Source organism: Ranitomeya imitator, chromosome 1, assembly GCF_032444005.1.
Source record: "Ranitomeya imitator isolate aRanImi1 chromosome 1, aRanImi1.pri, whole genome shotgun sequence".
Lineage (NCBI taxonomy): Eukaryota > Metazoa > Chordata > Amphibia > Anura > Dendrobatidae > Ranitomeya > Ranitomeya imitator.
Window position 1 is genome coordinate 29815841 of NC_091282.1, and position 22839 is coordinate 29838679.

A 22839-nucleotide genomic window follows, 5' to 3' on the forward strand; every position below is an offset into this window, starting at 1 on the left:
CAGCCACATAGCCTTAGTGTCAGTTCCTCAGTGTTCTTCTTCCCTGCTTCTGATTCTCAGCCACATAGCCTTAGTGACAGTTCCTCAGTGTCCTTCCTCCCTGCTTCTGCTTCTGATTCTCAGCCACATAGCCTTAGTGAGAGTTCCTCAGTGTCCTTCCTCCCTGCTTCTGAGTCTGAGCCACATAGCCTTAGTGACAGCTCCTCAGTGTCCCTCCTCCCTGCTTCTGAGTCTCAGCCACATAGCCTTAGTGACAGTTCCTCAGTGTCCTTCCTTCCTGCTTCTGAGTCTGAGCCACATAGCCTTAGTGACAGCTCCTCAGTGTCCTTCCTCCCTGCTTCTGAGTCTCAGCTACATAGCCTTAGTGACAGTTCCTCAGTGTCCTTCCTCCCTGCTTCTGAGTCTCAGCCACATAGCCATAGTGACAGTTCCTCAGTGTCCTTCCTCCCTGCTTGAGTCTCAGCCACATAGCCTTAGTGACAGTTCCTCAGTGTACCTCCTCCCTGCTTCTGAGTCTCAGCCACATAGCCTTAGTGACAGTTCCTCAGTGTCCTTCCTCCCTGCTTCTGAGTCTGAGCCACATAGCCTTAGTGACAGCTCCTCAGTGTCCCTCCTCCCTGCTTCTGACTCTCAGCCACATAGCCTTAGTGACAGTTCCTCAGTGCACCTCCTCCCTGCTTCTGATTCTCAGCCACATAGCCTTAGTGTCAGTTCCTCAGTGTCCTTCCTCCCTGCTTCTGCTTCTGATTCTCAGCCACATAGCCTTAGTGACAGTTCCTCAGTGTCCTTCCTCCCTGCTTCTGAGTCTGAGCCACATCGCCTTAGTGACAGCTCCTCAGTGTCCCTCCTCCCTGCTTCTGAGTCTCAGCCACATAGCCTTAGTGACAGTTCCTCAGTGTCCTTCCTCCCTGCTTCTGAGTCTGAGCCACATAGCCTTAGTGACAGCTCCTCAGTGTCCTTCCTCCCTGCTTCTGAGTCTCAGCTACATAGCCTTAGTGACAGTTCCTCAGTGTCCTTCCTCCCTGCTTCTGAGTCTCAGCCACATAGCCTTAGTGACAGTTCCTCAGTGTCCTTCCTCCCTGCTTCTGAGTCTCAGTCACATAGCCTTAGTGACAGCTCCTCAGTGTCCTTCCTCCCTGCTTCTGAGTCTCAGCCACATAGCCTTAGTGAGAGTTCCTCAGTGTCCTTCTTCCCTGCTTCTGATTCTCAGCCACATAGCCTTAGTGAGAGTTCCTCAGTGTCCTTCCTCCCTGCTTCTGAGTCTCAGCCACATAGCCTTAGTGACAGTTCCTCAGTGTCCTTCCTCCCTGCTTCTGAGTCTCAGCCACATAGCCTTAGTGACAGTTCCTCAGTGTCCTTTCTCCCTGCTTCTGAGTCTCAGCCACATATCCTTAGTGACAGATCCTCAGTGTCCTTCCTCCCTGCTTCTGAGTCTCAGCCACATAGCCTTAGTGAGAGTTCCTCAGTGTCCTTCCTCCCTGCTTCTGAGTCTCAGCCACATAGCCTTAGTGACAGTTCCTCAGTGTCCTTTCTCCCTGCTTCTGAGTCTCAGCCACATAGCCTTAGTGACAGTTCCTCAGTGCACCTCCTCCCTGCTTCTGATTCTCAGCCACATAGCCTTAGTGTCAGTTCCTCAGTGTCCTTCCTCCCTGCTTCTGCTTCTGATTCTCAGCCACATAGCCTTAGTGAGAGTTCCTCAGTGTCCTTCCTCCCTGCTTCTGAGTCTGAGCCACATAGCCTTAGTGAGAGTTCCTCAGTGTTCTTCCTCACTGCTTCTGAGTCTCAGCCACATAGCCTTAGTGACAGTTCCTCAGTGTCCTTTCTCCCTGCTTCTGAGTCTCAGCCACATAGCCTTACTGAGAGTTCCTCAGTGTCCCTCCTCCCTGCTTCTGAGTCTCAGCCACATAGCCTTAGTGACAGTTCCTCAGTGTCCTTCCTCCCTGCTTCTGAGCCTCAGCCACATAGCCTTAGTGAGAGTTCCTCAGTGTCCTTCCTCCCTGCTTCTGAGTCTCAGCCACATAGCCTTAGTGACAGTTCCTCAGTGTACCTCCTCCCTGCTTCTGAGTCTCAGCCACATAGCCTTAGTGACAGTTCCTCAGTGTCCTTCCTCCCTGCTTCTGAGTCTGAGCCACATAGCCTTAGTGACAGCTCCTCAGTGTCCCTCCTCCCTGCTTCTGAGTCTCAGCCACATAGCCTTAGTGACAGTTCCTCAGTGTCCTTCCTCCCTGCTTCTGAGTCTGAGCCACATAGCCTTAGTGACAGCTCCTCAGTGTCCTTCCTCCCTGCTTCTGAGTCTCAGCCACATAGCCTTAGTGACAGTTCCTCAGTGTCCTTCCTCCCTGCTTCTGAGTCTCAGCCACATAGCCTTAGTGACAGTTCCTCAGTGTCCTTCCTCCCTGCTTCTGAGTCTCAGCCACATAGCCTTAGTGGCAGCTCCTCAGTGTCCTTCTTCCCTGCTTCTGATTCTCAGCCACATAGCCTTAGTGAGAGTTCCTCAGTGTCCTTCCTCCCTGCTTCTGAGTCTCAGCCACATAGCCTTAGTGACAGTTCCTCAGTGTCCTTCCTCCCTGCTTCTGAGTCTCAGCCACATAGCCTTAGTGACAGTTCCTCAGTGTCCTTCCTCCCTGCTTCTGAGTCTCAGCCACATAGCCTTAGTGACAGTTCCTCAGTGTCCTTCCTCCCTGCTTCTGAGTCTCAGCCACATAGCCTTAGTGACAGTTCCTCAGTGTCCTTCCTCCCTGCTTCTGAGTCTCAGCCACATAGCCTTAGTGACAGCTCCTTTGTGTCCTTCCTCCCTGCTTCTGAGTCTCAGCCACATAGCCTTAGTGACAGTTCCTCAGTGTCCTTCTTCCCTGCTTCTGATTCTCAGCCACATAGCCTTAGTGAGAGTTCCTCAGTGTCCTTCCTCCCTGCTTCTGAGTCTCAGCCACATAGCCTTAGTGACAGTTCCTCAGTGTCCTTCCTCCCTGCTTCTGAGTCTCAGCCACATAGCCTTAGTGACAGTTCCTCAGTGTCCTTCTTCCCTGCTTCTGATTCTCAGCCACATAGCCTTAGTGAGAGTTCCTCAGTGTCCTGCCTCCCTGCTTCTGAGTCTCAGCCACATAGCCATAGTGAGAGTTCCTCAGTGTCCTTCCTCCCTGCTTCTGAGTCTCAGCCACATAGCCTTAGTGACAGTTCCTCAGTGTACCTCCTCCCTACTTCTGAGTCTCAGCCACATAGCCTTAGTGTCAGTTCCTCAGTGTTCTTCTTCCCTGCTTCTGATTCTCAGCCACATAGCCTTAGTGACAGTTCCTCAGTGTCCTTCCTCCCTGCTTCTACTTCTGATTCTCAGCCACATAGCCTTAGTGAGAGTTCCTCAGTGTCCTTCTTCCCTGCTTCTGAGTCTCAGTCACATAGCCTTAGTGACAGTTCCTCAGTGTACCTCCTCCCTGCTTCTGAGTCTCAGCCACATAGCCTTAGTGTCAGTTCCTCAGTGTTCTTCTTCCCTGCTTCTGATTCTCAGCCACATAGCCTTAGTGAGAGTTCCTCAGTGTCCTTCTTCCCTGCTTCTGAGTCTCAGCCACATAGCCTTAGTGTCAGTTCCTCAGTGTACCTCCTCCCTGCTGCTGTTGAATTTTTGCCCACATAGCCTGATTGACAACTCCTCAGTGTCCCTCCTCCTGCAGCTGAATTTCAGCCACCTAGTTTGATTTACAGCTCCTCAGGGTCCCCCCTCCTCGCTGCTGTTGAATTTCTGCCTACATCGACTGACTGAGATCTCCTCAGTGTCCTTCCTCCCTGCTGTTCCTGCTGCTGTATCTGCCCCCATCTAGTTTGACTAACAGCTCCTCACTATCCTTCTTTCTTCTACTGCTACTGTAGCCTCTCTCTGCTCAGTATAAGCTGCAGCAGTCAGTCATTCTGGGCGGGCAGAGACTGAAGACCTTGGACAACACTTGAGCTCTTTCACAGAGGTGTCAAACTGCATTCCTCGAGGGCTGCAAACAGGTCATGTTTTCAGGATTTCCTTGTACTGCACAGGTGATAATTTAATCACCTACACAAATAATGAGTTGGTGATTAAATTATCACCTGTGCAGTACAAGGAAATCCTGAAAACATGACCTGTTTGCAGCCCTCGAGGAATGCAGTTTGACACCCCTGCTCTTTCACACTTCAACTGGACTCCTAAAGTTCTCATTTTAATATCATAATCATACACTCATTATTATATGAATTTCCAAGCAAGTACACCAGCCTCATCAGGTTTAATGGGTCTATTTATTAATGTATACAGTTTATATTGTGAATTCTGTTGACAGATCTCCATTAAAGCACCGCTTTAAATGTGAGCACCCTTTTGGGCCTGGTGTGCACCTTGTGGTTTACATACGGCGTGAGCTGAGAATGTTGGGGTTTGCGTGGCGCCCCCTTGTGAGTGGTAAATAGTCTCAGTCTTTTTTTTTTTTTTTTCACATCGAACACATCAAAAAATATAGAAAGTATTTGCGGTTGTGAATCTGGCAGAAATATGGAGGCCGGTGGACAATGTTTTGACAGGTGAAGATCCTCCCGACCTCCAGCATCTTCATCTTGGAGGGTTAATCAGAGCCATGTGTCCCCGAGCCGCAAACATCTGGCTTTCATGTAAAGTGCTGAATGAAGGACCCGCTGTGACCGCTGAAATGTGATCGCCATGCTGTCCTGGGCAGGTTTAGGGCCCCCGTGCTGCCAGCGGAGGGTCATTGCACAGCGTATTGTGTTACCCCGTGGTGCACGGCGGGGAACATTGCTCAATTCCCAATTATTCATCTCCTTATTGGAGAAGCTGACGATTGTGGAGATTCCTGATCAGCCATGATGGAGATTGTAGTTCTTCAGACACTGAAAGAAGGACGAGTTTTGCTTATTGACTGAGTTAGTCTGTCATTCCCGCAGGTCCAGAGAAAACAGATGAATTCCTATTGGCCAGATTTAAAGGGGATGGAGTGCGATATAAAGCCAAATTAATTGGAATCGATGATGTACCGGAAGCACGTGGAGATAAAATGAGTCAGGACTCCATGATGAAGCTAAAGGTGAGCGCTCTGGTACCACTAGGGGGAGCTCCCTGTATACAGAGATACATGATAAGATCCTGTCTGCTGCCACCACTAGGGGGAGCTCCCTGTATACAGAGATACATGATAAGATCCTGTCTGCAGTCACCACTAGGGGGAGCTCCCTGTATACAGAGATACATGATAAGATCCTGTCTGCTGCCACCACTAGGGGGAGCTCCCTGTATACAGAGATACATGATAAGATCCTGTCTGCAGGCACCACTAGGGGGAGCTCCCTGTATACAGAGATACATGATAAGATCCTGTCTGCTGCCACCACTAGGGGGAGCTCCCTGTATACAGAGATACATGATAAGATCCTCTCTGCAGTCACCACTAGGGGGAGCTCCCTGTATACAGAGATACATGATAAGATCCTGTCTGCAGTCACCACTAGGGGGAGCTCCCTGTATACAGAGATACATGATAAGATCCTGTCTGCTGCCACCACTAGGGGGAGCTCCCTGTATACAGAGATACATGATAAGATCCTGTCTGCAGCCATCACTAGGGGGAGCTCCCTGTATACAGAGATACATGATAAGATTCTGTCTGCAGCCACCACTAGGGGGAGCTCCCTGTATACAGAGATACATGATAAGATCCTGTCTGCAGCCACCACTAGGGGGAGCTCCCTGTATACAGAGATACATGATAAGATTCTGTCTGCAGCCACCACTAGGGGGAGCTCCCTGTATACAGAGATACATGATAAGATCCTGTCTGCAGCCATCACTAGGGGGAGCTCCCTGTATACAGAGATACATGATAAGATTCTGTCTGCAGCCACCACTAGGGGGAGCTCCCTGTATACAGAGATGCATGATAAGATCCTGTCTGCAGCCATCACTAGGGGGAGCTCCCTGTATACAGAGATACATGATAAGATTCTGTCTGCAGCCACCACTAGGGGGAGCTCCCTGTATACAGAGATACATGATAAGATCCTGTCTGCAGGCACCACTAGGGGGAGCTCCCTGTATACAGAGATACATGATAAGATTCTGTCTGCAGCCACCACTAGGGGGAGCTCCCTGTATACAGAGATACATGATAAGATCCTGTCTGCAGGCACCACTAGGAGGAGCTCCCTGTATACAGAGATACATGATAAGATTCTGTCTGCAGTCACCACTAGGGGGAGCTCCCTGTATACAGAGATACATGATAAGATCCTGTCTGCAGCCACCACTAGGGGGAGCTCCCTGTATACAGAGATACAAGATAAGATTCTGTCTGCAGTCACCACTAGGGGGAGCTCCCTGTATACAGAGATACATGATAAGATCCTGTCTGCAGCCACCACTAGGGGGAGCTCCCTGTATACAGAGATACATGATAAGATCCTGTCTGTAGCCACCACTAGGGGGAGCTCCCTGTATACAGAGATACATGATAAGATCCTGTCTGCAGTCACCTCTAGGGGGAGCTCCCTGTATACAGAGATACATGATAAGATCCTGTCTGCAGTCACCACTAGGGGGAGCTCCCTGTATACAGAGATACATGATAAGATCCTGTCTGCAGCCACCACTAGGGGGAGCTCCCTGTATACAGAGATACATGATAAGATCCTGTCTGCAGCCACCACTAGGGGGAGCTCCCTGTATACAGAGATACATGATAAGATCCTGTCTGCAGCCGCCACTAGGAGGAGCTCCCTGTATACAGAGATACATGATAAGATCCTGTCTGCAGCCACCACTAGGGGGAGCTCCCTGTATACAGAGATACGTGATAAGGTCCTGTCTGCAGTCACCACTAGGGGGAGCTCCCTGTATACAGAGATACATGATAAGGTCCTGTCTGCAGTCACCACTAGGGGGAGCTCCCTGTATACAGAGATACATGATAAGATTCTGTCTGCAGTCACCACTAGGGGGAGCTCCCTGTATACAGAGATACATGATAAGATCCTGTCTGCAGCCACCACTAGGGGGAGCTCCCTGTATACAGAGATACATGATAAGATCATGTCTGCAGTCACCACTAGGGGGAGCTCCCTGTATACAGAGATACATGGTTATTTTGAGCTGCTTTATATATTAATGTTGCATTACATGTTGTCTTTCATAGGGTATGGCTGCTGCAGGTCGCGCTCAGGGACAACACAAGCAGCGAATCTGGGTGAACATTTCCCTTTCTGGTATAAAAATAATTGACGAGAAGACTGGGGTAAAGTTTTGGCCATTTTTTACCTCTATTTGAATGCATCTAATGAAAGATAAATTGAAAAAAGTTTTGTTTTCTCACTTCGTCATCTCAAGGGTCAAATTGGTTTCTTATTGGCTTTGCGAATGGCTTGTTCCTTAAGATTATCCAGGGTTGTAGCTGGTAATTCTCATGATTGTGGCAGAGTGACCCTTCCTACTACAGAGCCAAGGCACCACATGTGCTTTTATATGGTGCCACTGTGAGTGCTACTTCCAAGAGACAAGTCTATGTACCTACTTGTAATATCACAGTACAGTATGCATCTATGAGCGGTATACCTACTTGTAATATCACAGTACAGTATGCATCTATGAGCGGTATACCTACTTGTAATATCACTGTACAGCATGCATCTATGAGCGGTATACCTACTTGTAAAATCACAGTACAGTATGAGTCTATGAGCTTTGTACCTGCTTGTAATATCACAGTACAGTATGCATCTATGAGCGGTGTACCTGCTTGTAATATCGCAGTACAGTATGCGTCTAGTAGTGGTGTATCTGCTTGTAATAGCACAGTACAGTATGTCTATGAGAGGTGTATCTGCTTGTAATATCACAGTACAGTATGTGTCTATGAGAGGTGTATCTGCTTGTAATATCACAGTACAGTATGCGTCTATGAGCGGTGTACCTGCTTGTAATATCACAGTACAGTATGCATCTATGAGAGGTGTATCTGCTTGTAATATCACAGTACAGTATGCGTCTATGAGAGGTGTATCTGCTTGTAATATCACAGTACAGTACGTGTCTATGAGAGGTGTATCTGCTTGTAATATCACAGTACAGTATGCGTCTATGAGCGGTGTACCAGCTTGTAATAGCACAGTGCAGTATACGTCTATGAGCGGTATATCTGCTTGTAATATCACAGTGCAGTATACGTCTATTAGAGGTGAATCTGCTTGTAATATCACAGTACAGTGTGCGTCTATGAGCGATGTACCAGCTTGTAATATCACAGTGCAGTATACGTCTATGAGAGGTGTATCTGCTTGTAATATCACAGTACAGTATGGATCTCTGAGCGATGTACCTGCTTGTAATATAACAGTACAATATGTGTCTATGAGCGATATACCTGCTTGTAATATCACAGTACAGTGTGCGTTTATGAGCGATGTACCAGCTTGTAATATCACAGTGCAGTATACGTCTATGAGCAGTGTATCTGCTTGTAGTATCACAGTACAGTATGCATCTATGAGCAGTGTATCTGCTTGTAATATCACAGTACAGTGTGCGTCTATGAGCGGTATACCTGCTTGTAATATCACAGTGCAGTATACGTCTATGAGGGGTGTATCTGCTTGTAATATGACAGTACAGTATACATCTATGAGCAGTGTATCTGCTTGTAATATCACAGTACAGTGTGCGTCTATGAGCGGTATACCTGCTTGTGATATCACAGTGCAGTATACGTCTATGAGGGGTGTATCTGCTTGTAATATGACAGTACAGTATACATCTATGAGAGGTGTACCTGCTTGTAATATCATAGTGCAGTTTACGTCTATGAGAGGTGTACCAGATTGTATTATCACAGTACAGTAGGCATCTATGAGCAATGTATCTGCTTGTAATATCACAGTACACTATGCGTCTATGAGCGGTGTACCTGCCTGTAATAGCACAGTACAGTATGCGTCTATGAGCGGTTTATCTGCTTGTAATATCACAGTACAGTATGCATCTATGAGTGGTATACCTGCTTGTAATATCACAGTACAGTATACGTCTATGAGCAATGTGTCTGCTTGTAATAGCAAAGTATAGTATGCATCTATGAGCGATGTACCTGATTGTAATATCACAGTACAGTATGCATCTATGAGCGGTATACCTGCTTGTAATATCACAGTACAGTATGCATCTATGAGCGGTGTACCTGCTTGTAATATCACAGTACAGTATGCATCTATGAGCAGTGTATCTGCTTGTAATATCACAGTACAGTATGCGTCTATGAGCAATGTATCTGCTTGTAATATCACAGTACAGTATGCATCTGTGAGCGGTTTACCTGCTTGTAATATCACAGTACACTATGCGTCTATGAGCAGTGTACCTGCTTGTAATATCACAGTACAGTATTCATCTTTGAGCTTTGTACCTGCTTGTAATATTAAAGTACAGTATGCGTCTATGAGCGGTGTACCTGCTTGTAATATCACTGTACAGTATACATCTATGAGTGGTATACCTGATTGTAATATCACAGTACAGTATGCATCTATGAGCAATGAACCTGCTTGTAATATCACAGTACAGTATGCGTCTATGAGATGTGTATCTGCTTGTAAAATCACTCTACAGTATGCATTTATGAGCAATGTACCTGCTTGTAATATCACAGTACAGTATGCGTCTATGATCAGTGTATCTGCTTGTAATATCACAGTACAGTATGCGTCTGAGCGGTGTATCTGCTTGTAATATCACAGTACAGTATGCTTCTATGAGCAATGAACCTGCTTGTAATATCACAGTACAGTATGCATCTATGAGATGTGTATCTGCTTGTAATATCACTCTACAGTATGCATCTATGAGCAATGTACCTGCTTGTAATATCACATTACAGTATGCGTCTATGAGCAGTGTATCTGCTTGTAATATCACAGTACAGTATGCATCTGAGCGGTGTATCTGCTTGTAATATCACAGTACAGTATGTATCTGATCGGTGTATCTGCTTGTAATATCACAGTACAGTATGCATCTATGAGCAGTGTATCTGCTTGTAATATCACAGTACAGTATGCATCTGAGCAGTGTATCTGCTTGTAATATCACAGTACAGTATGCGTCTATGAGCAGTATACCGGCTTGTAATATCACAGTACAGTATGCGTCTGAGCGGTGTATCTGCTTATAATATCACAGTACAGTATGTGTCTATGAGCAGTATACCTGCTTGTAATATCACAGTATAGTATCCGTCTGAGCGGTGTATCTGCTTGTAATATCACAGTACAGTATGCGTCTATGAGCGGTATACATGCTTGTAATATCACAGTACAGTATGTGTCTATGGGCGGTATACATAATAATAATAATAATAATTTTATTTACATAGCGCCAACATATTCCGCAATTATAGAGGGGACTTGTACAGACAATAGACATTACAGCATAAGAGAAATCACAATTCAAAATAGATACTAAGAGGAATGAGGGCCCTGCTGCTCGCAAGCTACAGTCTATGAGGAAAAGGGGAGACACGAGAGGTGGATGGTAACAATTGCTTTAGTTATTCGGACCGGCCATAGTGTAAGGCTCAGGTGTTCATGTAAAGCTGAATGAACCAGTTAAAGGGACACTGTCACCTGAATTTGGAGGGAACAATCTTCAGCCATGGAGGCGGGGTTTTTGGGTGTTTGATTCACCCTTTCCTTACCTGCTGGCTGCAATATTGGATTGAAGTTCATTCTCTGTCCTCCATAGTACACGCCTGCGCAAGGCAAGATTGCATTGTGCAGGCGTGTACTACGGAGGACAGAGAATGAACTTCAATCCAATATTGCAGCCAGCATGCAGCCAGCGGGTAAGGAAAGGGTGAATCAAAAACCCCAAAACCCCGCCTCCATGGCTGAAGATTGTTCCCTCCAAATTCAGGTGACAGAGTCCCTTTAACTGCCTAAGTATGTAGCAGTACAGACATAGAGGACTATTAACTGCATAAAGTGAATGAGAACATGATACGAGGAACGTGATTATGGTTTCTTTTTTTTTTATGATAGGCCACAGGGATCGTTAGGTTAATGCGTTGAGGCGGTAGGCCAGTCTGAACAAATCAGTTTTTAGGGCACACTTAAAACTGTGGGGATTGGGGATTAATCGTATTAACCTTGGTAGTGCATTCCAAAGAATCGGCGCAGCACGTGTAAAGTCTTGGAGACGGGAGTGGGAGGTTCTGATTATTGAGGATGCTAACCTGAGGTCATTAGCGGAGCGGAGGGCACGGGTAGGGTGGTAGACTGAGACCAGAGAGGAGATGTAGGGTGGTGCTGAGCCATGGAGTGCCTTGTGGATGAGGGTAGTAGTTTTGTACTGGATTCTGGAGTGGATGGGTAACCAGTGTAATGACTGGCACAGGGTAGAGGCATCGGTGTAACGGTTGGTGAGGATATGATATCACAGTACAGTATGCATCTATGATCAGTGTATCTGCTTGTAATATCACAGTACAGTATGCGTCTATGAGTGGTGTACCTGCTTGTAATATCACAGTACAGTATGTATCTATGATCAGTGCATCTGCTTGTAATATCACAGTACAGTATGTGTCTATGAGCGGTGTACCTGCTTGTAATATCACAGTACAGTATGCATCTATGATCAGTGTATCTGCTTGTAATATCACAGTACAGTATGTGTCTATGAGCGGTGTACCTGCTTGTAATATCACAGTACAGTATGCATCTATGAGCGGTGTATCTGCTTGTAATATCACAGTGCAGTATGCATCTATGATCAGTGTATCTGCTTGTAATATCACAGTACAGTATGCGTCTATGAGTGGTGTACCTGCTTGTAATATCACAGTGCAGTATGCATCTATGATCAGTGTATCTGCTTGTAATATCACAGTACAGTATGCGTCTATGAGCGATGTACCTGCTTGTAATATCACAGTACAGTATGCGTCTATGAGTGGTGTACCTGCTTGTAATATCACAGTACAGTATGCATCTATGATCAGTGTATCTGCTTGTAATATCACAGTACAGTATGTGTCTATGAGCGGTGTACCTGCTTGTAATATCACAGTACAGTATGCATCTATGAGCGGTGTATCTGCTTGTAATATCACAGTGCAGTATGCGTCTATGAGCGATGTACCTGCTTGTAATATCACAGTACAGTATGCATCTATGAGTGGTGTACCTGCTTGTAATATCACAGTACAGTATGCATCTATGATCAGTGTATCTGCTTGTAATATCACAGTACAGTATGTGTCTATGAGCGGTGTACCTGCTTGTAATATCACAGTACAGTATGCGTCTATGAGTGGTGTACCTGCTTGTAATATCACAGTACAGTATGCATCTATGATCAGTGTATCTGCTTGTAATATCACAGTACAGTATGTGTGTATGAGCGGTGTACCTGCTTGTAATATCACAGTACAGTATGCATCTATGAGCGGTGTATCTGCTTGTAATATCACAGTGCAGTATGCGTCTATGAGCGATGTACCTGCTTGTAATATCACAGTACAGTATGCATCTATGATCAGTGTATCTGCTTGTAATGTCACAGTACAGTGTGAGCAGTGTAGCACGGTTCCGTACATGATATATATATATGTATCAGTGCAGACAGCTGGTTATACAGTGTATATATGTAGACATACACTGTAACTTTTGGGAGTTTCAGGGTCGTCCGTAGCTGCTCAGATTCCTGCAGAACGACGTCCAAAAAATTCCACCCTGAATATTTTTCACAGTTAATTGCAAAAATAAAAAAAATGAAGTGAGAATTGAACATAACTATTCTAACACTTGCGCAACCAGATCCTCAGTCATCGGGAACATGACGTTCCGGTAAATTTCTCTGGACGCTTTGGCTGCTGGAAGGTGACGAGGTTTTATGACCCCCAGCTGTTAAAATATTGATGGTGTGAGGAGGCGTCACTCTCGAGCTTCGGAGATTTCATATGATTCAGTCACAGCCTCATATTCTTCCCGGGACACAGAAATAACATCATTTCCATCACCTTCGCAGTGGTCTTATCCCTCTTGCTTCATGTTAAAAAAAAAAAAATCCCTTAAACTTTGCACTGCGGGACCTGTAGAAGTGAATTCCAGAGGTGGGGTGAAGCGCTAGAGAAGTCTCGGAGGAAAGAAGAGCAGCGTTCCTTGTATCTGGCTTTTCTTTTATTTCTCCCTTGTATTTCAAGTGAAGCAGTTTGGCAAAAAAATTGTGTTAGTTCTAGATTTCTAGCCCATGGAGGTCTTGGGGGGCACGAGGGTGGAGGGGCTACAGCTCAGAGGGTCTTTCTTAGTTTTTTTGCTTTGTGAATCAGCGTTCTCAGAAAGAGATATTGTTAAAAAAAATATCTAAGCAGATTTAGTAACGGCTTGGATCTGATATTTTGTGGAATCCAGGTACTCTAACCATTGTGATACATTGTTGCCCAAATTATCCATCTTTTCCATTAAAGTGGCTCCGATCTCTGCGCTCATCAATCTGGAGACAACATCTACAGCTGTCGCTTCTCAACATTAGATTTGTAACACTAAGAAAAAAGTGGTGAAAAGATGGAAATCACAAGATGGAGAAGTCGCTGATCGGGAAATCACAGGATGGAGACGTCGCTGATCGGGAAATCACAGGATGGAGATGTCCCTGATCGGGAAATCACAGGATGGAGATGTCACTGATCGGGAAATCACAGGATGGAGATGGCACTGATCGGGAAATCACAGGATGGAGACGTCACTGATCGGGAAATCACAGGGTGGAGACGTCACTGATCGGGAAATCACAGGGTGGAGACGTCACTGATCGGGAAATCACAGGATGGAGACGTCACTGATCGGGAAATCACAGGGTGGAGACGTCACTGATCGGGAAATCACAGGGTGGAGATGTCACTGATCGGGAAATCACAGGATGGAGACGTCGCTGATCGGGAAATCACAGGGTGGAGACGTCACTGATCGGGAAATCACAGGATGGAGATGGCACTGATCGGGAAATCACAGGATGGAGACGTCACTGATCGGGAAATCACAGGGTGGAGATGTCACTGATCGGGAAATCACTGGATGGAGACATCACTGATCGGGAAATCACAAGATGGAGAAGTCGCTGATCGGGAAATCACAGGATGGAGACGTCGCTGATCGGGAAATCACAGGGTGGAGACGTCACTGATCGGGAAATCACAGGATGGAGACGTCACTGATCGGGAAATCACAGGGTGGAGATGTCACTGATCGGGAAATCACTGGATGGAGACATCACTGATCGGGAAATCACAGGATGGAGACGTCGCTGATCGGGAAATCACAGGGTGGAGACGTCACTGATCGGGAAATCACAGGGTGGAGATGTCACTGATCGGGAAATCACTGGATGGAGACATCACTGATCGGGAAATCACAGGATGGAGACGTCGCTGATCGGGAAATCACAGGGTGGAGACGTCACTGATCGGGAAATCACAGGATGGAGACGTTACTGATCGGGAAATCACAGGATGGAAACGTCACTGATCGGGAAATCACAGGGTGGAGACGTCACTGATCGGGAAATCACAGGATGGAGACGTCGCTGATCGGGAAATCACAGGGTGGAGACGTCACTGATCGGGAAATCACAGGATGGAGACGTCACTGATCGGGAAATCACAAGATGGAGACGTCACTGATCGGGAAATCACAGGATGGAGACGTTACTGATCGGGAAATCACAGGATGGAAACGTCACTGATCGGGAAATCACAGGGTGGAGACGTCACTGATCGGGAAATCACAGGATGGAGACGTTACTGATCGGGAAATCACAACATGGAGACGTCACTGATCGGGAAATCACAGGGTGGAGACGTCACTGATCGGGAAATCACAGGGTGGAGACGTCACTGATCGGGAAATCACAGGGTGGAGACGTCACTGATCGGGAAATCACAGGATGGAGACGTCACTGATCGGGAAATCACAGGACGGAAACGTCACTGATCGGGAAATCACAGGATGGAGATGGCACTGATCGGGAAATCACAGGATGGAGACGTCACTGATCGGGAAATCACAGGGTGGAGACGTCGGTGATCGGGAAATAACAGGATGGAGATGTCCCTGATAGGGAAATCACAGGATGGGGACGTCGCTGATTGGGAAATCACAGGATGGAGACGTCGCTGATCAGGAAATCACAGGATGGAGACGTCACTGATGGGGAAATCACAGGATGGAGACGTCACTGATCGGGAAATCACAGCACGGAGACGTCACTGATCGGGAAATCACAGGATGGAGATGTCACTGATCGGGAAATCACAGGGTGGAGACGTCACTGATCGGGAAATCACAGGATGGAGACATCACTGATCAGGAAATCACAGGGTGGAAACATTGCTGATCTGGAAATCACAGGGTGGAGACGTCACTGATTGGGAAATCACAGGATGGAGACGTCACTGATTGGGAAATCACAGGATGGAGACGTCACTGATTAGGAAATCACAGCATGGAGACGTCACTGATTAGGAAATCACAGGATGGAGACGTCACTGATCGGGAAATCACAGGATGGAGACGTCACTGATCGGGAAATCACAGGATGGAGATGTCCCTGATAGGGAAATCTGTTGTGAATTCTGTGGCTGAATTCACTCCTGTGGTCACAAGTGGTATTGCAGCCTCTGGGCTTCCTCCCTCAGGTGTTTTGGTGAGCTCGTTGGCTGCCTTGCTATTTAGCTCCACCTGAGTCTGTCTTCCTTGCTCCTTGTCAATGTTCCAGTGTTGGATCTGAGCTACTGCATCTTTCCTGTGGCCTGCTGCTCTGCTAGATAAGTGTTACTTTGTTTTTGTTTCCGTTTTTTCTGTCCAGCTGTGCTATTCTCTTTTGCTGGAAGCTCTGAGACGCAAAGGGTGCACCGCCGTGCCGTTAGTTCGGCACGGTGGGTCTTTTTGCCCCCCTTTGCGTGGTTCTGCTTTAGGGTTTTTTGTAGACTGCATAGTTCTCTTTGCTATCCTCGCTCTGTCTAGAATATCGGGCCTCACTTTGCTGAATCTATTTCATTCCTACGTTTTGTCTTTTCATCTTGCTAACAGTCATTATATGTGGGGGGCTGCCTATTCCTTTGGGGTATTTCTCTGAGGCAAGTCAGGCTTGTATTTCTATCTTCAGGCTAGTCAGCTCCTCAGGCAGTGCCGAGTTGCATAGGTAGTGTTAGGCGCAATTCACTGCTGCTTTTAGTTGTGTGAGGATAGGTTCAGGTATTGCAGTCTGCAGAGATTCCACGTCTCAGAGCTTGTTCTATTGTTTTTGGGTTATTGCCATATCACTGTATGTGCGCTGATTACTGCACACTGTGTTGCCTGATAGCACAGCATAACAGTACAAGGAGCCAAACCAATGATTCTCAATAGAGGGAAAAAAGAAGTCCTGACATCATTTTTTTTTCCTCAGCTCTGTCTTCAGTTTTTTTTTTTTTTTTCCCCTAGACATTAGAGTGCTTCAGGACACAGCTGTGGACATGGATATTCAGGCTCTGTGCTCCTCAATGGATAATCTCGTTATAAATGTACAAAAGATTCAAGATACAATTGATCAGAGATCTATGCTAGAACCAAGAATTCCTATTCCTGATTTGTTTTTTGGTGACAGAACTAAGTTCCTGAGCTTCAAAAATAATTGTAAGCTATTTCTGGCCTTGAAACCTCATTCTTCTGGTAATCCTATTCAACAGGTTTTGATTATTATTTCTTTTTTGCGCGGCGACCCACAGGACTGGGCGTTTTCTCTTGCGCCAGGAGACCCTGCATTGAGTAATGTTGATGCATTTTTCCAGGCGCTTGGAATGCTTTACGATGAGCCTAATTCAGTGGATCAGGCTGAGAAAAATTTGCTGGCTTTATGCCAGGGTCAGGATGATGTAGAAGTATATTGTCAGAAATTTAGGAAGTGGTCAGTACTCACTCTGTGGAATGAATCTGCACTGGCGGCTTGGTTCAGAAAGGGTCTCTCTGAAGCTCTTAAGGATGTCATGGTGGGATTTCCTATGCCTGCTGGTTTGAATGAGTCTATGTCCTTGGCCATTCAGATCGGTCGTCGCTTGCGCGAGCGTAAATCTGTGCACCATCTGGCGGTATTGTCTGAGAGTAAACCTGAGCCTATGCAGTGCGATAGGACTATGACCAGAGTTGAACGGCAGGAATACAGACGTCTGAACAGGCTGTGTTTCTACTGTGGTGATTCCACTCATGCTATTTCTAATTGTCCTAAGCGCACTAGGCGGTTCGATAGCTCTGCCGTTATTGGTACTGTACAGTCCAAATTCCTTCTGTCCATTACCTTGATATGCTCTTTGTCATCGTATTCTGTCATGGCGTTTGTGGATTCAGGCGCTGCCCTGAATCTGATGGATTTGGATTATGCTAAACGTTGTGGATTTTTCTTGGAGCCTTTGCGGCGTCCTATTCCGTTGAGAGGAATTGATGCTACACCTTTGGCCAAGAATAACCCTCAGTACTGGGCCCAGCTGACCATGTGCATGGCTCCTGCACATCAGGAAGTTATTCGCTTTCTGGTACTGCATAATCTGCATGATGTGGTCGTGTTGGGGTTGCCATGGCTACAAACCCATAATCCAGTATTAGATTGGAATTCCATGTCGGTAACCAGCTGGGGTTGTCAGGGGGTACATGGTGATGTTCCATTTTTGTCTATTTCGTCATCCATTCCTTCTGACATCCCAGAGTTCTTGTCTGACTTTCAGGATGTATTTGAAGAGCCCAAGTCTGATGCCCTACCTCCGCATAGGAATTGTGATTGTGCTATCAATTTGATTCCTGGTAGTAAATTCCCTAAGGGTCGTTTATTTAATTTGTCCGTGCCTGAACACACCGCTATGCGCAGTTATGTGAAAGAATCCCTGGAGAAGGGACATATTCGCCCATCGTCATCACCACTGGGAGCAGGGTTCTTTTTTGTAGCCAAAAAGGATGGTTCGCTAAGACCGTGTATTGATTACTGCCTTCTTAATAAGATCACTGTTAAGTTTCAGTATCCCTTGCCATTGATATCTGACTTGTTTGCTCGGATTAAGGGGGCTAGTTGGTTTACTAAGATTGATCTTCGTGGTGCGTATAATCTGGTGAGAATCAGGCAAGGAGATGAATGGAAAACTGCATTCAATACGCCCAAGGGTCATTTTGAGTATCTAGTGATGCCGTTCGGACTTGCCAATGCTCCATCTGTGTTTCAGTCTTTTATGCATGACATCTTCCGTGAGTATCTGGATAAATTCCTGATTGTTTACTTGGATGACATTTTGATCTTCTCAGATGATTGGGAGTCTCATGTGAAGCAGGTCAGAATGGTTTTTCAGGTCCTGCGTGCTAATTCCTTGTTCGTGAAGGGATCAAAGTGTCTCTTCGGTGTGCAGAAAGTTTCATTTTTGGGGTTCATCTTTTCCCCTTCTACTATCGAGATGGATCCGGTTAAGGTCCAGGCCATCCAGGATTGGACTCAGCCGACATCTCTGAAAAGTCTGCAGAAATTCCTGGGCTTTGCTAATTTTTATCGTCGCTTCATCTGTAATTTTTCTAGCATTGCCAGACCATTGACCGATTTGACCAAGAAGGGTGCTGATTTGGTTAATTGGTCTTCTGCTGCCGTGGAAGCTTTTCAGGAGTTGAAGCGTCGTTTTTGCTGTGCCCCTGTGTTGTGTCAGCCAGATGTTTCTCTTCCGTTCCAGGTCGAGGTTGATGCTTCTGAGATTGGAGCAGGGGCGGTTTTGTCACAGAGAGGTTCTGGTTGCTCAGTGTTGAAACCATGTGCTTTCTTTTCCAGGAAATTTTCTGCTGCTGAGCGTAATTATGATGTGGGCAACCGAGAGTTGCTGGCCATGAAGTGGGCATTCGAGGAGTGGCGTCATTGGCTTGAGGGAGCTAAGCATCGCGTGGTGGTATTGACTGATCATAAGAATCTTACTTATCTCGAGTCTGCCAAGCGCTTGAATCCTAGACAGGCCCGTTGGTCGTTATTTTTTGCTCGTTTTGATTTTGTGATTTCGTACCTTCCGGGCTCTAAAAATGTGAAGGCAGATGCTCTGTCTAGGAGTTTTGTGCCCGACTCTCCGGGGTTATCTGAGCCGGCGAGTATCCTCAAGGAAGGAGTCATTGTGTCTGCCATCTCCCCTGATTTGCGGCGGGTGTTGCAGAAATTTCAGGCTAATAAACCTGATCGTTGTCCGGCCGAGAAACTGTTCGTCCCTGATAGGTGGACTAGTAAAGTTATCTCTGAACTTCATTGTTCGGTGCTGGCTGGTCATCCAGGAATCTTTGGTACCAGAGAGTTAGTGGCTAGATCCTTCTGGTGGCCATCTCTGTCACGGGATGTGCGTGCTTTTGTGCAGTCCTGTGGGATTTGTGCTAGGGCTAAGCCCTGCTGTTCACGTGCCAGTGGGTTGCTTTTGCCCTTGCCGGTCCCGAAGAGGCCTTGGACACATATTTCGATGGATTTCATTTCTGACCTTCCCGTTTCTCAAAAGATGTCGGTCATTTGGGTGGTCTGTGATCGCTTTTCTAAAATGGTCCATCTGGTGCCCTTGGTTAAATTGCCTTCCTCCTCTGATTTGGTGCCTTTGTTCTTCCAGCATGTGGTTCGTTTGCATGGCATTCCTGAGAATATTGTTTCTGACAGAGGTTCCCAGTTTGTCTCGAGGTTCTGGCGAGCCTTTTGTGGTAGGATGGGCATTGACCTATCTTTTTCCTCGGCCTTCCATCCTCAGACTAATGGCCAGACCGAACGAACCAATCAGACCTTGGAAACATATCTGAGATGTTTTGTTTCTGCTGACCAGGATGATTGGGTGTCATTTTTGCCGTTGGCTGAGTTCGCCCTTAATAATCGGGCCAGCTCGGCTACCTTGGTCTCTCCATTTTTCTGCAATTCTGGGTTCCATCCTCGTTTCTCTTCAGGACAGGTTGAGTCTTCGGACTGTCCTGGTGTGGATTCTGTGGTGGACAGGTTGCAGCAGATCTGGACTCAGGTAGTGGACAATTTGACCTTGTCCCAGGAGAAGGCTCAGCTTTTCGCTAATCGTAGACGCCGTGTGGGTCCCCGACTTCGTGTTGGGGATCTGGTTTGGTTATCTTCTCGTCATATTCCTATGAAGGTTTCCTCTCCTAAATTTAAACCTCGTTTTATTGGTCCGTATAGGATTTCTGAGATTTTCAATCCGGTGTCTTTTCGTCTGACCCTCCCAGACTCCTTTTCCATACATAATGTATTCCATAGGTCGTTGTTGAGAAGATACGTGGCACCTATGGTTCCATCTGTGGAGCCTCCTGCCCTGTTTTGGTGGAGGGGGAATTGGAGTATATTGTGGAGAAAATTTTGGATTCTCGTGTCTCTAGACGGAAACTCCAGTATCTGGTCAAATGGAAGGGTTATGCTCAGGAGGATAATTCCTGGGTTTTTGCCTCTGATGTCCATGCCCCAGATCTTGTTCGTGCCTTTCATGTGGCTCATCCTGGTCGGCCTGGGGGTTCTGGTGAGGGTTCAGTGACCCCTCCTCAAGGGGGGGGTACTGTTGTGAATTCTGTGGCTGAATTCACTCCTGTGGTCACAAGTGGTATTGCAGCCTCTGGGCTTCCTCCCTCAGGTGTTTTGGTGAGCTTGTTGGCTGCCTTGCTATTTAACTCCACCTGAGTCTGTCTTCCTTGCTCCTTGTCAATGTTCCAGTGTTGGATCTGAGCTACTGCATCTTTCCTGTGGCCTGCTGCTCTGCTAGATAAGTGTTACTTTGTTTTTGTTTCCGTTTTTTCTGTCCAGCTGTGCTATTCTCTTTTGCTGGAAGCTCTGAGACGCAAAGGGTGCACCGCCGTGCCGTTAGTTCGGCACGGTGGGTCTTTTTGCCCCCCTTTGTGTGGTTCTGCTTTAGGGTTTTTTGTAGACTGCATAGTTCTCTTTGCTATCCTCGCTCTGTCTAGAATATCGGGCCTCACTTTGCTGAATCTATTTCATTCCTACGTTTTGTCTTTTCATCTTGCTAACAGTCATTATATGTGGGGGGCTGCCTATTCCTTTGGGGTATTTCTCTGAGGCAAGTCAGGCTTGTATTTCTATCTTCAGGCTAGTCAGCTCCTCAGGCAGTGCCGAGTTGCATAGGTAGTTGTTAGGCGCAATCCACTGCTGCTTTTAGTTGTGTGAGGATAGGTTCAGGTATTGCAGTCTGCAGAGATTCCACGTCTCAGAGCTTGTTCTATTGTTTTTGGGTTATTGCCATATCACTGTATGTGCGCTGATTACTGCACACTGTGTTGCCTGATAGCACAGCATAACAGAAATCACAGGATAGGGACGTCGTTGATTGGGAAATCACAGGGTGGAGACGTCACTGATCGGGAAATCACAGGATGGAGACATCACTGATCGGGAAATCACAGGATGGAGACATCACTGATCGGGAAATCACAGGGTGGAAACATTGCTGATCGGGAAATCACAGGGTGGAAACATTTCTGATCGGGAAATCACAGGGTGGAAACATTGCTGATCGGGAAATCACAGGATGGAGACATCACTGATCGGGAAATCACAGGGTGGAAACATCACTGATCGGGAAATCACAGGGTGGAGATGTCACTGATCGGGAAATCACAGGTGGAGACGTCGCTGATCTGAAAATGCTTTCAAATCATTCAGTCTGGAGTCTGAGTCATGTACAAAAATCCCAGCACTTCCAGCCTTGGCTGCTATCACTGAGGTTATTAATGGACGTCTGGGGAAGGTTCTGCCACTGAATGTACAAATCATCAAGATCCACTGCTGGCAGCTCCTGTGTTATCACTGACCAACGACGTCCCAGATGTGCTCAATGGAGACAAGGCAGAAAATGCTGCAGCCATGGAGGCACATTTAGGCCATGTGGGCTGCTCACATTAGCACAAGCAACATGTGGCCTGGTGTTGTGTTTGAAAAATGGCCTACGCAGGAGCTGCCAACAGCGGATCTTGATGATTTATGGCAGAAATTTCCTCAGTCGACCATTAATAACCTCAGTGGTAACAGCCGAAATTGGAATTGCCGGCATTTCTGCATGAGGAGGAGCTCATACTGTAAACTGAATGTTTTGACCATTTGTTTCCATTTTTCCATCATTTGCAGATCAGTAATGTCTCCGACCTGTGATTTCCAGAATTTAGTCACCTATATACCCATTTATATAACCATATGTACAGAGGAGCAGTTTGGCAGTCTGACTCCTTGGCTATTCCACTTTGCAATCTGTCTTTTGTCCCCCCTTCTGCGAGATGAGGCAGTGCCCTTCCCTTACTGCAGGGGGCAGCACAGTTCTGCCTGACACATGCTGTTCCTCTATGATGATGGAGTGGTGGCACTGGCGCCATTACGGAGCTGATCAGATGTTTTGTATGTTCATGGCACAATGGACATTACTGTATGTTCTCTTTGTGACACTGGTGTACTACTGTATATGGTGCCCGGGGGTCATTGATTGCTTTGCACCCCCCATAACTAGACCGTCATGGGAAATGCCTAAAAGTCTACCATTGGCAGCGTCTTGCAGAAATGGCTGCCACCTCTGTGCCATCCATCACTCCGGCCGCCGCTGTGTACATTTTCTCTCCTCCTTGATTGCAGGATTATTGATCGGGACGTCTTCTGTCTAATTGCTTTTCAGGTAATCGAGCACGAACATCCCGTTAATAAGATTTCTTTCATTGCCCGAGATGTGACTGACAACCGAGCGTTCGGATACGTCTGCGGAGCCGAAGGACAGCATCAGTTCTTCGCCATAAAGACATCGCAGCAGGTACGGCGCTGTC

At 46.7% G+C, this 22839-nt stretch overlaps 1 protein-coding gene across 2 annotated transcripts in view; it reads left to right on the top strand.

Moving 5' to 3' along the window:
* The window catches only part of DAB2 (DAB adaptor protein 2), a 123004-nt gene that overhangs the window by 42492 nt on the left and 57673 nt on the right, over positions 1-22839 (top strand). For both annotated transcript variants that reach the window (XM_069745916.1, XM_069745917.1), the window contains exons 3-5: positions 4918-5057; positions 7158-7256; positions 22695-22826. In XM_069745916.1, the coding sequence (XP_069602017.1) occupies positions 4918-5057; positions 7158-7256; positions 22695-22826 (371 nt within the window). The remainder of the gene's footprint in view (positions 1-4917; positions 5058-7157; positions 7257-22694; positions 22827-22839) is intronic.